The 15,885-nt window shown below is 52.7% G+C and overlaps 1 protein-coding gene across 2 annotated transcripts in view; it reads left to right on the forward strand.

Annotated features, from left to right (window-relative positions):
• The first annotated feature begins 10,516 nt into the window (after window positions 1–10,516).
• The window catches only part of LOC142905901 (dual specificity tyrosine-phosphorylation-regulated kinase 2-like), a 91,519-nt gene continuing 86,150 nt past the window's right edge, over window positions 10,517–15,885 (forward strand). For both annotated transcript variants that reach the window (XM_076053135.1, XM_076053134.1), the window contains exons 1-4: window positions 10,517–10,646; window positions 11,388–11,427; window positions 14,314–14,413; window positions 15,695–15,855. In XM_076053135.1, the coding sequence (XP_075909250.1) occupies window positions 11,422–11,427; window positions 14,314–14,413; window positions 15,695–15,855 (267 nt within the window). In that variant the 5' untranslated portion in view covers window positions 10,517–10,646; window positions 11,388–11,421. The remainder of the gene's footprint in view (window positions 10,647–11,387; window positions 11,428–14,313; window positions 14,414–15,694; window positions 15,856–15,885) is intronic.

The raw sequence follows: 15,885 nt of genomic DNA on the forward strand, positions 1-15,885 counted from the left end.
AGCAATCGGCGCCCCCCAAACCCCAGGGGCAGATCGAGGCTGAGTTTTTTGGTAAACTGGGAAACATTTTGCCCCTATTTTCCGTTTAATGGTTTTTAAAGAGGCATATTTATTCGATTTGTCCGTCTGTCCAATCAATCAATTGTCAGAAATGTTGAGAAATTATTTTTTTTCCTCGAATTTGGCACCCCACTTAACTTGGCTCCCTAGACGACCGCCTAGATAGCCTACATGGACGTGTCGCGCCTGCAGTGAGGCTTTCTTGGGTAAACAAGCCTCATACTGGTAGGAACCTCCTGGTTACACCAGCCCACAGGGGATTATTGTGTCCGTCCATCCGTCGTGCATCAAAAAATAGGAGGGGTGGGGCTGGGTGGAGAGGGGAGGGTGGGGAGGGGCTGAGTGGGGAGGGGCTGAGTGGGGAGGGGAGGGTGGGGAGGGGCTGGATGGGGAGGGTGGGGCTGGGTGGGGAGGGGAGGGTGGGGAGGGGCTGAGTGGGGAGGGTGGTGAGGGTGGGGCTGGGTGGGGGGTGGGAGGGGTGGGGCTGGGTGGGGAGGGGCTGGTCACCCTGTGGTGCCCTTATAAAACTCAACGTTTAACCTACTCACGCCGGCTTGTGCCCGCCCTCACAGTCGGGCATATTTGCGGAATACACCACGTGGTGCCGCCGTTGACCCTGGCCATTGACCGAGCAACCCAACGTTCCTACCAGCTCCCTCCGCAGGAATGTGTTAATCATCATGATCACACTTGACACCACTCGCTTGTGGCCGTCTAATGCGTATTGTCTCCGCGGCACAGTAGCGTGTTTAGTCCAGCAGGGGGTGCTGCGGCAATGTTGTTGACGCACGTGTTGGCTTCACGTGCTATGAAGAAGAACAATTGACCAAATGTCGCGTATTAAAAAATAAATACTTTTAAGACCACAGTTTTTTATTTACGAATTTTCTCTGAGTAGTCATTGCACTGCAGCACGTGACTTTTTTATTGTATCTAGGTCAAGAGTCATAACATAGGCAATGTGCAATTCCAAAGACCCCCATGGATGATTATGGTGGGTGTTTCAGATTGCCATCAAACACCCTACCTGTGTCACGCACTGGATTCTATTTTTTTTTTAAATCTGAGATAAAATTCATACGTCGTACAAAGTTCACATTTAATACCATAGCCAGCTGGATTAATACGGTCAAAATGAGTTATCTTTCGGCTCTGTACGTTGGCAACTACTCAAATTAATGCTGCCAAAACACACCGGCTTATGTGAGCCGATTCATAATCTGCGCCATAACTCACACACGTGTTTTCCTTGTTGCCTCTCTCTCCAGAGGCTGTCCCCACTCCTTCCCTTGGCCTCGCTCCTCCACCAGCGGGCCCTGTTCAGCTCCATCCACCACATGAACCACAGATGTTTCTTTAATCTAGTTTAGAGGCTATAAGCAGTTGTTATAGGTCATTACCAGTGCCATAGGTTATCGGTTTCTGGTAAAAATCAGCTGGACCTGTAAAATGAAAATTACAGGCAGCCCTCGACTTACGAACACCCGACTTAAGAATACCCGCCTTAGGAACACCCGACTGACGAACACTAGTACTTAAGAATCCGCGAAATTTCGTGAAACTGAACGTTCGTAAATCGAGGGATACCTGTATAGAGTGAGAGACAAGGTAGGGGCGATGAGAAGTTTCCTGTTGCCCGGGAAAGCAAACGCGGTGTGGAAGGCAGGGCATGTGGAAGGAGGGAAGTTGTGAGATGTGATGAGGCTAAGGTTGACTGAACCTCAAATTCTTACCTGGTGCGATGTGTAAATATCGTCACTGGCAAGATAAAGACGGGCGGGCGTGGTGCTGGCCACCCATCCCTCGTGTGCCGTTCAGGCCTTCATAGGTGCTTGCTTATAGCACTTGCCCCAACAGTCTGTTAAGGCTATACGGGTGATCTTTGTCTGTATAATGAATGCCATGGATTTGGGCATAGGCAAAGGAATCTAGCATTTATTATCAATCCATGCACTTCCTCCCACCATTCTCCCTAAAATAAGAATAATTAATGAATATGCACACCGTTAATTACCCACGTGGGGAGCCATATCAGCGCTATAAATCCGTCTTGCAGCTTGTGGACTGTGCAGCGTGGTGTCCCGCACCACAAGGGCCCTGCTTTGCACCACAAACTAACTTTTCTTCTGCCACCAACAAGGTGTAGGGCGTGATGTGCATGTAGGGGGAAGAAGAGTCTGGGGCCAGATACATGGAATGTGGGATGTGGGCAGGAAGAAGGTTGTGTATTGGAGATCCTGGCTCTGAGATAATGTGGAGGTTTGGGTAGGCTGTGTGCGCTGAGTGTTGGGGCGAGTGGTCGGTGGTATGTGGACCGGACAAAGAGGCTGATCGTATGTTGCTAGGTGTGTATGAGGCTGGGTATAGGAGTTGGGGGTGTGCAAGGTGTGTACGAGGATGGGTGTTTGTATTCGAGTTGGGTGTATGGGCTGTAGATTAGACTATCTGGCTGTTTGATTGCTAGGTGGGTATAGGGCTGGCTGTGTGAGGTCTGGGTGAGTGTTTGGGGCTGGCTGTGTGAGTTCTGGGTGAGTGTTTGGGGCTGGCTGTGTGAGTTCTGGATGAGTGTTTGGGGCTGGCTGTGTGAGTTCTGCGTGAGGGTATGGGGCTGGCTGTGTGAGTTCTGGGTGAGTGTTTGGGGCTGGCTGTGTGAGTTCTGGGTGAGGGTTTGGGGCTGGCTGTGTGAGTTCTGGGTGAGTGTTTGGGGCTGGCTGTGTGAGTTATAGGTTAGTGTTTGGGGCTGGCTGGGTGAGTTCTGGGTGAGGGATTGGGGCTGGCCGTGTGAGTTCTGGGTGAGTGTTTGGGGCTGGCTGTGTGAGTTCTGGGTGAGTGTTTGGGGCTGGCTGTGTGAGTTCTGGGGGAGTGTTTGGTGCTGGCTGTGTGAGTTCTGGGTGAGTGTTTGGGGCTGGCTGTGTGAGTTCTGGATGAGTGCTTGGGGCTGGCTGTGTGAGTTTTGGGTGAGTGTTTGGTGCTGGCTGTGTGAGTTCTGGGTGAGTGTTTGGGGCTGGCTGTGTGATTTCTGGATGAGTGTTTGGGGCTGGCTGTGTGAGTTCTGCGTGAGGGTTTGGGGCTGGCTGTGTGAGTTCTGGGTGAGTGTTTGGGGCTGGCCGTGTGAGTTCTGGGTGAGTGTTTGCTGCTGGCTGTGTGAGTTCTGCGTGAGGGTTTGGGGCTGGCTGTGTGAGTTCTGGGTGAGTGTTTGGGGCTGGCTGTTTGAGTTCTGGGTGAGCGTTTGGGGCTGACTGTGTGAGTTCTGGGTGAGTGTTTGGGGCTGGCTGTGTGAGTTCTGGGTGATTGTTTGGGGCTGGCTGTGTGAGTGCTGGGTGAGGGTTTGGAGCTGGCTGTGTAAGTTTTGGGTGAGGGTTTGGGGCTGGCTGTGTGAGTTCTGGGTGAGTGTTTGGGGCTGGCTGTGTGAGTGCTGGGTGAGGGCTTGGGGCTGGCTGTGTGAGTGCTGGGTGAGTGTTTGGGGCTGGCTGTGTGAGTTCTGGGTGATGGTTTGGTGCTTGCTGTGTGAGTTCTGGGTGAGGGTTTGGGGCTGGCTGTGTGAGTTCTGGGTGAGTGTTTGTGGGTGGCTGTGTGAGTTCTGGGTGAGTGTTTGGGGGTGGCAGTGAGTTCTGGGTGAGTGTTTGGTGCTGGCCTTGTGAGTTCTGGGTGAGTGTTTGGGGATGGTTGTGTGAGTTCTGGATGAGTGTTTGGGGCAGGCTGTGTGAGTTCTGGGTGAGTGTTTGGGGCTGGCTGTGTGAGTTCTGGGTGAGTGTTTGGGGCTGGCTGTTTGAGTTCTGGGTGAGTGTTTGGGGCTGACTGTGTGAGTTCTGGGTGAGTGTTTGGGGCTGGCTGTGTGAGTTCTGGGTGAGTGTTTGGGGCTGGCTGTGTGAGTGCTGGGTGAGGGTTTGGAGCTGGCTGTGTGAGTTCTGGGTGAGGGTTTGGGGCTGGCTGTGTGAGTTCTGGGTGAGTGTTTGGGGCTGGCTGTGTGAGTTCTGGGTGATGGTTTGGTGCTTGCTGTGTGAGTTCTGGGTGAGGGTTTGCTGCTGGCTGTGTGAGTTCTGGGTGAGTGTTTGGGGCTGGCTGTTTGAGTTCTGGGTGAGTGTTTGGGGCTGACTGTGTGAGTTCTGGGTGAGTGTTTGGGGCTGGCTGTGTGAGTTCTGGGTGATTGTTTGGGGCTGGCTGTGTGAGTGCTGGGTGAGGGTTTGGAGCTGGCTGTGTAAGTTTTGGGTGAGGGTTTGGGGCTGGCTGTGTGAGTTCTGGGTGAGTGTTTGGGGCTGGCTGTGTGAGTTCTGGGTGATGGTTTGGTGCTTGCTGTGTGAGTTCTGGGTGAGTGTTTGTGGGTGGCTGTGTGAGTTCTGGGTGAGTGTTTGGGGCTGGCTGTGTGAGTGCTGGGTGAGGGCTTGGGGCTGGCTGTGTGAGTGCTGGGTGAGTGTTTGGGGCTGGCTGTGTGAGTTCTGGGTGATGGTTTGGTGCTTGCTGTGTGAGTTCTGGGTGAGGGTTTGGGGCTGGCTGTGTGAGTTCTGGGTGAGTGTTTGTGGGTGGCTGTGTGAGTTCTGGGTGAGTGTTTGGGGGTGGCAGTGAGTTCTGGGTGAGTGTTTGGTGCTGGCCTTGTGAGTTCTGGGTGAGTGTTTGGGGATGGCTGTGTGAGTTCTGGATGAGTGTTTGGGGCAGGCTGTGTGAGTTCTGGGTGAGTGTTTGGGGCTGGCTGTGTGAGTTCTGGGTGAGTGTTTGGGGCTGGCTGTTTGAGTTCTGGGTGAGTGTTTGGGGCTGACTGTGTGAGTTCTGGGTGAGTGTTTGGGGCTGGCTGTGTGAGTTCTGGGTGAGTGTTTGGGGCTGGCTGTGTGAGTGCTGGGTGAGGGTTTGGAGCTGGCTGTGTGAGTTCTGGGTGAGGGTTTGGGGCTGGCTGTGTGAGTTCTGGGTGAGTGTTTGGGGCTGGCTGTGTGAGTTCTGGGTGATGGTTTGGTGCTTGCTGTGTGAGTTCTGGGTGAGGGTTTGCTGCTGGCTGTGTGAGTTCTGGGTGAGTGTTTGGGGCTGGCTGTTTGAGTTCTGGGTGAGTGTTTGGGGCTGACTGTGTGAGTTCTGGGTGAGTGTTTGGGGCTGGCTGTGTGAGTTCTGGGTGATTGTTTGGGGCTGGCTGTGTGAGTGCTGGGTGAGGGTTTGGAGCTGGCTGTGTAAGTTTTGGGTGAGGGTTTGGGGCTGGCTGTGTGAGTTCTGGGTGAGTGTTTGGGGCTGGCTGTGTGAGTGCTGGGTGAGAGCTTGGGGCTGGCTGTGTGAGTGCTGGGTGAGGGTTTGGGGCTGGCTGTGTGAGTTCTGGGTGATGGTTTGGTGCTTGCTGTGTGAGTTCTGGGTGAGGGTTTGGGGCTGGCTGTGTGAGTTCTGGGTGAGTGTTTGTGGGTGGCTGTGTGAGTTCTGGGTGAGTGTTTGGGGCTGGCTGTGTGAGTGCTGGGTGAGGGCTTGGGGCTGGCTGTGTGAGTGCTGGGTGAGTGTTTGGGGCTGGCTGTGTGAGTTCTGGGTGATGGTTTGGTGCTTGCTGTGTGAGTTCTGGGTGAGGGTTTGGGGCTGGCTGTGTGAGTTCTGGGTGAGTGTTTGTGGGTGGCTGTGTGAGTTCTGGGTGAGTGTTTGGGGGTGGCAGTGAGTTCTGGGTGAGTGTTTGGGGATGGCTGTGTGAGTTCTGGATGAGTGTTTGGGGCTGGCTGTGTGAGTTCTGGGTGAGTGTTTGGGGCTGGCTGTGTGAGTTCTGGGTGAGTGTTTGGGGCTGGCTGTTTGAGTTCTGGGTGAGTGTTTGGGGCTGACTGTGTGAGTTCTGGGTGAGTGTTTGGGGCTGGCTGTGTGAGTTCTGGGTGAGTGTTTGGGGCTGGCTGTGTGAGTGCTGGGTGAGGGTTTGGAGCTGGCTGTGTGAGTTCTGGGTGAGGGTTTGGGGCTGGCTGTGTGAGTTCTGGGTGAGTGTTTGGGGCTGGCTGTGTGAGTGCTGGGTGAGGGCTTGGGGCTGGCTGTGTGAGTGCTGGGTGAGTGTTTGGGGCTGGCTGTGTGAGTTCTGGGTGATGGTTTGGTGCTTGCTGTGTGAGTTCTGGGTGAGGGTTTGGGGCTGGCTGTGTGAGTTCTGGGTGAGTGTTTGTGGGTGGCTGTGTGAGTTCTGGGTGAGTGTTTGGGGGTGACAGTGAGTTCTGGGTGAGTGTTTGGTGCTGGCCTTGTGAGTTCTGGGTGAGTGTTTGGGGCTGGCTGTGTGAGTTCTGCATGAGTGTTGGGGGTGGCTGTGTGAGTTCTGGGTGAGTGTTTGGTGCAGGCCGTATGAGTTCTGGGTCAGTGTTTGGGGCTGGCTGTGTGAGTTCTGGTGGAGTGAAAAAAGCCACGCTCAGATCACGACCTTTAAGCCGTGTGAGAAGAAACAAAGCGCCTTGACAAAGGAATGAAATGGCTGAGTGATTAGCTTGTGGCTGGTCACAGAAATGGCTATGTTAAAGTTAAAGCATACACATCCGCAAAGGCACCCCTTGATAAAGGAATTAGCATAGAATTTAGCATTGAAATAGCTAAGTTAAAGTATACACATCCGCAGAGGCACCCCTTGACAAAGGAATTAGCATAGAATTTAGCATTGAAATAGCTGAGTGATTAGCTTGTAACTGGACTCAGAAATAGCTATGTTAAAGTCAGAGCATATACATTCACCGAGGCACCTAGTACAAATCAAACAGGATAATTTAGCGAAACACAACCATGCTCAGACCGCGGACCTTTAAGCTGTGTGCGAGCAAACAAGGTGTCCTGACAAAGAAATTAGCATAAAAATTAGCATTTGATTGGCCGATTATAGAAAAGAGGTGGTGTACGTGCCGGTGGACTGGCCGTTTGGCGCGTGGGGGGAGTTTACCTATTGATGGTGTGAAAAGGGAATTTATAAGAGCTGCGAAAGTTTGGGGTACCACTACTTGAAAAATATACTGTACCATTGAAGTTACTTTAATGTTTAGTTCGATTTAGAACATCTTTCCAATGGTTGCTTAATTCTCCTGTTTGATTTGTACTAGGTGCCTCGGTGAATGTATATGCTCTGACTTTAACATAGCTATTTCTGCGACCAGTTACAAGCTAATCACTCAGCTATTTCAATGCTAAATTCTATGCTAATTCCTTTGTCAAAAGGTGCCTCTACGGATGTGTATACTTTAACTTAGCTATTTCATTGCTAAATTCTATGCTAATTCCTTTGTCAAGGGGTGCCTTTGCGGATGTGTATGCTTTAACTTTAACATAGCCATTTCTGTCACCAGCCACAAGCTAATCACTCAGCCATTTCAATGCTAAATTATATGCTAATTCCTTTGTCAAGGCGCTTTGTTTCTTCTCACACAGCTTAAAGGTCGTGATCTGAGCGTGGCTTTTTTCACTCCAGCGCTGTCCTCCAGACAGTCTCGTCCCTTCACCTGATGAAGGCCGCTTGTGTTGTGGCCGAAACGTCGTGATTTTTGTTATTTTATTTTTTTACCTACTTGACTTTACCCAATAGAACCAAAGAGTACCCACAGACTCACCACACAGAGACCCACAGACTCACCACACAGAGACCCACAGACTCACCACACAGAGACCCACAGACTCACCACACAGAGACCCACAGACTCACCACACAGAGACCCACAGACTCACCACACAGAGACCCACAGACTCACCACACAGATACCCAGAGACTCACCACACAGAGACCCATAGACTCATCAAACAGAGACACACAGACTCACCACACAGAGACCCACAGACTCACCACACAGAGACCCACAGACTCACCACACAGAGACCCACAGACTCACCACACAGAGACCGATAGACTCACCACACAGAGACCCACAGTCTCACCACAAAGAGACCCACAGACTCACCACACAGAGACCCACAGACTCACCACACAGAGACCTACAGACTCACCACACAGAGTCCCACAGACTCACCACACAGAGACCCATAGACTCATCACACAGAGACCCACAGACTCACCACACAGAGACCCACAGACTCACCACACAGAGACCCACAGACTCACCACACAGATACACACAGACTCACCACACATAGACCCATAGACTCATCACACAGAGACACACAGACTCACCACACAGAGACCCACAGACTAACCACACAGAGACCCACAGACTCACCACACAGAGACCCACAGACTCACCACACAGAGACCCATAGACTCACCACACAGAGACCCACAGACTCACCACACAGAGACCCACAGACTCATCACACAGAGACCCACAGACTCATCACACAGAGACACACAGACTCACCACACAGAGACCCACAGACTCACCACACAGATACCCACAGACTCACCACACAGAGACCCATAGACTCACCACAAACACCCAGAGACTCACCGCACAGAAACCCACAGACTCACCACACACAGACACCCACAGACTCACCACACAGAGACCCACAGACTCACCACACAGAGACCCACAGACTCACCACACACAGACACCCACAGACTCACCACACAGAGACCCACAGACTCACCACACAGAGACCCACTGACTCACCACAGAGACCCACAGACTCACCACACAGAAACCCACAGACTCATCACACAGAGACCCACAGACTCACCACACAGAGACCCACTGACTCATCAGAGACCCACAGACTCATCACACAGAGACCCACAGACTCATCACACAGAGACACACAGACTCACCACACAGAGACCCATAGACTCACCACAAACACCCAGAGACTCACCGCACAGAGACCCACAGACTCACCACACACAGACACCAACAGACTCACCACACAGAGACCTACAGACTCACCACACAGACACCCACAGACTCACCACACAGAGATCCATAGACTCACCACACAGAGACCCACAGACTCACCACACGGAGACCCACTGACTCACCACAGAAACCCACAGACTCACCACACAGAGACCCACAGACTCACCACACAGAGACCCACAGACTCATCACACAGAGACACATAGACTCATCACACAGAGACCCATAGACTCACCACACAGAGACCCACAGACTCATCACACAGAAACACATAGACTCATCACAAAGAGACCCATAGACTCACCACACAGAGACCCACAGACTTACCACACGGAGACCCACTGTCTCACCACACAGAGACCCACAGACTCATCACACAGAGACCCATAGACTCACCACACAGAGACCCACAGACTTACCACACGGAGACCCACTGTCTCACCACACAGAGACCCACAGACTCATCACACAGAGACCCACAGACTCATCACACAGAGACACACAGACTCACCACACAGAGACCCACAGACTCATCACACAGAGACACATAGACTCATCACACAGAGACACATAGACTCACCACACAGAGACCCACAGACTCACCACACAGAGACCCACAGACTCACCGCACAGAGACCCACAGACTCACCACACAGACACCCACAGACTCACCGCATAGAGACCCACAGACTCACCACACAGAGACCCATAGACTCACCACACAGAGACCCACAGACTCACCACACAGATAACCACAGACTCATCACACAGTGATACACAGACTCACCACACAGTGATACACAGACTCACCACACAGAGACACACAGACTCACCACACAGAGACCCACAGACTCACCACGCAGAGACCCACAGACTCACCACGCAGAGACCCACAGACTCACCACGCAGAGACCCATAGATTCACCACACAGAGACCCACAGACTCACCACACAGAGACCCACAGATTCACCACACAGAGACCCACAGATTCACCACACAGAGACCCACAGACTCACCACACAGAGACCCACAGACTCACCACACAGAGACCCACAGACTCACCACACAGAGACCCACAGACTCACCACACAGAGACCCACAGACTCACCACACAGAGACCCAAAGACTCACCACACAGACACCCACAGACTCACCACACAGAGACCCACAGACTCACCACACAGAGACCCACAGACTCACCACACAGAGACCCACAGACTCACCACACAGAGACCCACAGACTCACCACACAGAGACCCACAGACTCACCACACAGAGACCCACAGACTCATCACACAGAGACCCACAGACTCACCACACAGAGACCCACAGACTCACCACACAGAGACCCACAGACTCACCACACAGAGACCCACAGACTCACCACACAGAGACCCACAGACTCACCACACAGAGACCCACAGACTCACCACACAGAGCCCCGTGTGGGCATCTTCAGGCTGAGTCGACCTTGAGGAGGCCCAGACAGGGTTCAGATTTTCCCGCCACCGCCTCCACTCGTCCCGACCCGGAAGCGGAAGTAGAAGCTGTAGATTTGGGGGCGCCCGGCTGCCGGGGGCGTGGCCGCGTTAACCACGTCATTCGGCAGGGGCGTGGCTCCGCGTGGGCGTGGCTTGGCGTGGGCGTGGTCACTTCCATCGCACTGAACGTCATCGGTGACGTCACGTGGCCACGTGGCTCGTCACAGTTCGAGACGGACGTGAAGGAGGCGGCTGCTTTTTCGTCTTTAGCGTCGACATCTTCAGATTCTTCATCATCCTAATCGCTGAGCACCTTCTGCTGAAGCCATTGACGTGGTGAGTTGTGTGGGTCAGTGTTGTGGGTCTGTGGTGAGTTGTCTGGGTCTGTGGTGAGTTGTGTGGGTCCGTGTTGTGGATCCGTGGTGAGTTGTGTGGGTTCTTGGTGAGAGTGTTGGTTCGTGGTGAGTTGTGTGGGTCCTTATTGTGGCTTATTGGTGAGTGTGGGTGTCCGTGGTGAGGATTCATGGTGAGTTGTGAGAGTCCGTGGTGAGGATATGGGTTCGTGGTGAGTTGTGTGGATTCGTGGTGATGATGTGGGTTTGTGGTGAGTTGTGTGGGTTCGTGGTGAGTTGTGTGGGTTCGTGGTGAGGATGTGGGTTCGTGGTGAGTTGTGTGGGTTCGTGGTGAGGATGTGGGTTCTTGGTTTGATGTGTGGGTTAGTGGTGAGGATGTGGGTTTGTGGTGAGTTGTGTGGGTTCGTGGTGAGGATGTGGGTTTGTGGCGAGTTGTGAGGGTTCGTGGTGTAGGTTTGGGTTTGTGGTGAGTTGTGAGGGTTCGTGGTGAGGATGTGGGTTTGTGGTGAGTTGTGAGGGTTTGTGGTGTAGATGTGGGTTTGTGGTGAGTTGTGAGGGTTCGTGGTGAGGATGTGGGTTCTTGGTGAGGGTTGGTGGGTTCGTGGTGAGGATGTGGGTTTGTGGTGCGTGAGTCCGTGCTAACAATGTGAGTCCACGTGGTAGCGGTGCAATCGCCCTCTACTGAACTCTGCCTGACTCTCCCCACTCTCCACTCTCCACGCAGAGACGCCGAGAGATTTACGGAGCACAGCAACGCCATGCAGGTAGGCGTGGCCCCCTCCACTCAACATATGAACACCACCCTAACTTACAAACACCACCTACACTTACAAACACCACCCTCACTTACAAACACCACCCTCACTTACGAACACCACCCTCACTTACAAACACCACCCACACTTACAAACACCATCCACACTTACAAACACCACTCACACTTACAAACACCACCCTCACTTACAAACACCACCCACACTTACAAACACCACTCAGACTTACAAACACCACCCACACTTACAAACACCATCCTCACTTACATAGACCACCCTCACTTACAAACACCACCCACACTTACAAATACCACCCTCACTTACAAACACCACCCTCACTTACAAACACCACCCACACTTACAAACACCACCCACACTTACAAACACCACCCACACTTACAAACACCACCCTCACTTACAAACACCACCCACACTTACGAACACCACCCACACTTACAACACCACCCTCACTTACAAACACCACCCTCACTTACAAACACCACCCTCACTTACGAACACCACCCTCACTTACAAACACCACCCTCACTTACAAACACCATCCACACTTACAAACACCACCCTCACTTACGAACACCACCCTCACTTACGAACACCACCCTCACTTACAAACACCATCCACTATTACAAACACCACCCTCACTTACAAACACCACCCTCACTTACGAACACCACCCTCACTTACAAACACCACCCTCACTTACGAACACCACCCTCACTTACAAACACCACTCACACTTACAAACACCATCCACTATTACAAACACCACCCTCACTTACAAACACCACCCACACTTACAAACACCACCCACACCTGTGAACACCACTCACACTTACAAACACCACCCATATATGTATACATATATACATATGTATGTGTGTGTATATATGTATGTATGAATGTGTATGTGTGTGTGTGAATGTGTATGTATGTGTGTGTATGTGTGTATGTGTGTGTATATATGTATCTATGAATGTGTATGTGTGTAGGAATGTGTATGTATGTGTGTATGTATGTGTGTATGTCTGTGTATATGTGTGTGTGTATGAATGTGTATGTGTGTATGTGTGTGTAAGTATGTATGAATGTGTGTGTATGCGTGTATGTGTATATATGTGTGTATATGTGTATGTGTGTGTGTATGTGTGTGTGTATGCCCTGGTGGTCCCCCTTTTCAAGAAGGGGGACCGCACAGACTGTAACAACTACAGGGGCATCTCACTCCTCAGTGTGCCGGGAAAGGTCCTGGCAAGGATTATTCAACATCACCTTGCCAGGCACGCTGAGGAGAGGCTTGCGGAGCCCCAATGCGGTTTCAGGAAAGGGCGGTCCTGCACAGATGCCATATTTTCTGTCCGTCTGCTACAGCAGAGGTGTAGGGAATTCCAACAAGACCTACATCTCTGCTTTATTGACCTGGTCAAGGCCTATGATACCATCAGTAGGCCTGGGCTCTGGGTCGTTCTTCGTGCTTTTGGAGTACCTGACCCTCTGCTCACGATCATTAAGGACCTTCATGATGGTGAGCGGGCCCGGGTAAAACTACGTGGCCGGGAGTCAGAGCCATTCCCTGTACACCTTGGGGTGCGACAGGGATGTCCTCTGGCTCCCACATTATTTAACATCTATTTTGACCACGTAGTTCGTGAAGCCTTCAATAGCTGTACCGGGGGAATCTCCATATGGTACAGATATAATGGGAGGCTAATCGATGCCCGGGTGCGGTCAAGGGATGGCTCCCTATTACTCAACCACGTTATGTATGCTGATGATTTGGTAATAGCTGCTCAGTCAGAGGAGGAGTTGGAGACGCTGCTGCTGAGACAGGAGCGTGCCACTAAGAGGTGGGGCCTTACCATCAGCCCCACCAAAACTAAGCACCTGCCTGGGTATTTTGTACCATCGGACACTCCACCCCCACAACTCCCAATCGGTGATGGGGCAGTTGTGGAGAGAGTGGAGAGTTTCCCATACCTGGGCAGTGTGCTTATGACTGGCTCCAGTTTAACAGCAGAGGTCTCACTCCGAATCAGTCGAGCGGCAATATATTTTCATCGGTTGCGTAACGCTGTGTGGAAGCTACCTGGTCTGTCGCTCCGCACTAAGCTTCAGGTCTTCTCGGCCACGGTCATTCCCTCCCTTCTCTACGCTTGCGAAACGTGGACCCCCCTAATGGAACATCTTCGCTGGTTAGAAACATTTAGACTGGCCTGCCTACGATCCATCCTGGGTTTAACCAGACTGGATTGTGTGAGGAGCTCACAAATCCTTGAAAGATCTGGGCAGGGTCCCATCGGTGAGCTCCTTCGGTAGGCAAGGCTGCGATGGCTGGGTCATGTAGCCCGCATGCCCAGCCACCGCATGCCGAAACAGCTTTTGTTTGGCCGGATTGAGGGGGCTAAGCGGGCGCGGCACGGGCTAGAGAAGAGATGGAGTGATGTGGTACAGGAGGACGTGGAGCTGAGTGGACTTGCCGATGACTGGTACCAGCGGTGTCAAGATCAGCCTCTGTGGAGGAGGCTCGTGAAGGATGCTACTGGGCAGTTGGAGGCAGTTGCCCTCCAACAACAACGGAGGACGGAGGAGCGACGCTCAGAACAACGAGCGGAGCGCCGGGTGGCTAAAGCACAGCAGGTTGGCACAGTAGGGGGCACAGGTGGTGCATCAGCCAGTCATCTCAGTCAGTCGACCCGTGGCACCTGGGTCTGCCCCGTGACCTCCTGCCAGCGGGCGTTCGACACTTCACGTGGCCTCACGGTGCACATAGCCTGGCACAAGCGTCGTGGTGACGTCACCGCCACTTAGTGGCGAATGGCGGTTGTTGTTGTGTATGTATGTATGAATTTGTGTGCGTGTAGACGAGGCAAGCTGGACCGAGCGGGAGGCAGCCTCCGCCTATCACCAGGTGGAGTGCGCTGACCGCCAGCTCCACGTTAATCCGCCCCAAATCACCCAAAGGTAAGAACGAGAGAGGAGCAGGAGAATCATCAAAGTCTAAGAATGATGGCAGCTCAGATCAAAGCAGCTCAACCAAGTGGGCTGATATCATCGTCATCATCATCGTCGTCATCATCATCGCCGTCATCATCGTCGTCATCATCATCATCGTCGTCATCATCATTGTCGAAATGCATAGCAGCAGCCAAATAACACTTGGATACAAGCGTGGTGATGTTGATTCCTCTAAATGTTGAGCGGGGAGATACTCACAGAGACACCCATAGATACACAGAGACACCCATAGACATACACTGACAACCATAGACAGAGACACCCATAGACACACAGAGACACTCATAGACACCCACATACACCCATAGACACTCATAGACACACAGAGACACACAGATACACCCGTAGACACACAGAGACCCACAGAGACACCCAGACCCAAAAAGAAGTTTAACTTTCGTAGATGCAACCTGTACCGCCACGTGGGTCTACATTAGCGTTGAAGGGTTCCCGACGACTCGGAGGTTTAGGGGCTTTCGCCGTAAGTTTACTCGAAGCTTATTACAGTACACGAGGGTGTAACAACTTCCCCAGGGGTCCCGGGCTACGTCCCACTAGCCCCCCCGTCACAGCCGGCTGCCCCGTGCTGCCTCCTCTGCGTCCGACCGTGGGTTCAGCCAACCCGGCCGACCGAGGAGCGCGGTCACCTCCAGCCCTGTACGCTGTGCTATCCCCTACTCCTACCCTCTTGCCCCTGGCTCCCCCCGTTCCACCCTACTCCGAGCCCTGGCTCCAGCAACGACCCCGCCTACGTCACGGGGTTCCCCTTTTTATACCAAGGGGAGACGTGACGTCATGGAGCCGCCCGGCGCGCATGACGTCACGTTTCGTGACGCCATCGCGCCGGACGGCACACCTGACGACACGTTTCCATTTGACTCCTCTGCATTAGTAAAGGTCTCTGGTGAGTCTCTGTGAGTCTCTGTGGGTGTCAGTGGGTCTCTGTGGCTCTCTGTGGGTCTCTATGAGTCTCTGTGGGTCTCTGTGGGTCTCAATGAGTCTCTGTGGGTCTCTTTGAGTCTGTAGAAAAATGCGTTTAGAGCATTTGTCTGCCACGTGATGATAACGATGATGATGATGACGATGATGACGACGGTGATGATGACGACGATGATGATGACACCAGCCACTTTGGGGGGGGGGGGGCATAGCGCGGTTTGTGTATACAAAACAAGTTGATAGCTTCAGTTGTTGTGGCTGATGTTGTTGTTGTTGTCACGTGTGCAGCGATCCAGCGTATCTTCAAGACTTCCCTGACGAAGCGCCAGAAGCTGGAGCTCGCCGCCATGGACGCGGTTTGGTTTTTTACTTTGGACGAGGGGGAGGAGGAAAGCCGAGGGGGCGTGGCCAATGGAGGATATGACGACGACGATAACAACTACATCCTTGTGAGACTCACACACACAGTCACACACACA

The sequence above is a fragment of the Petromyzon marinus genome, chromosome 59 (assembly GCF_048934315.1).
Source record: "Petromyzon marinus isolate PM22_M1 ecotype Great Lakes invasive population chromosome 59, UKy_Petmar_22M1.pri1.0, whole genome shotgun sequence".
NCBI lineage: Eukaryota > Metazoa > Chordata > Hyperoartia > Petromyzontiformes > Petromyzontidae > Petromyzon > Petromyzon marinus.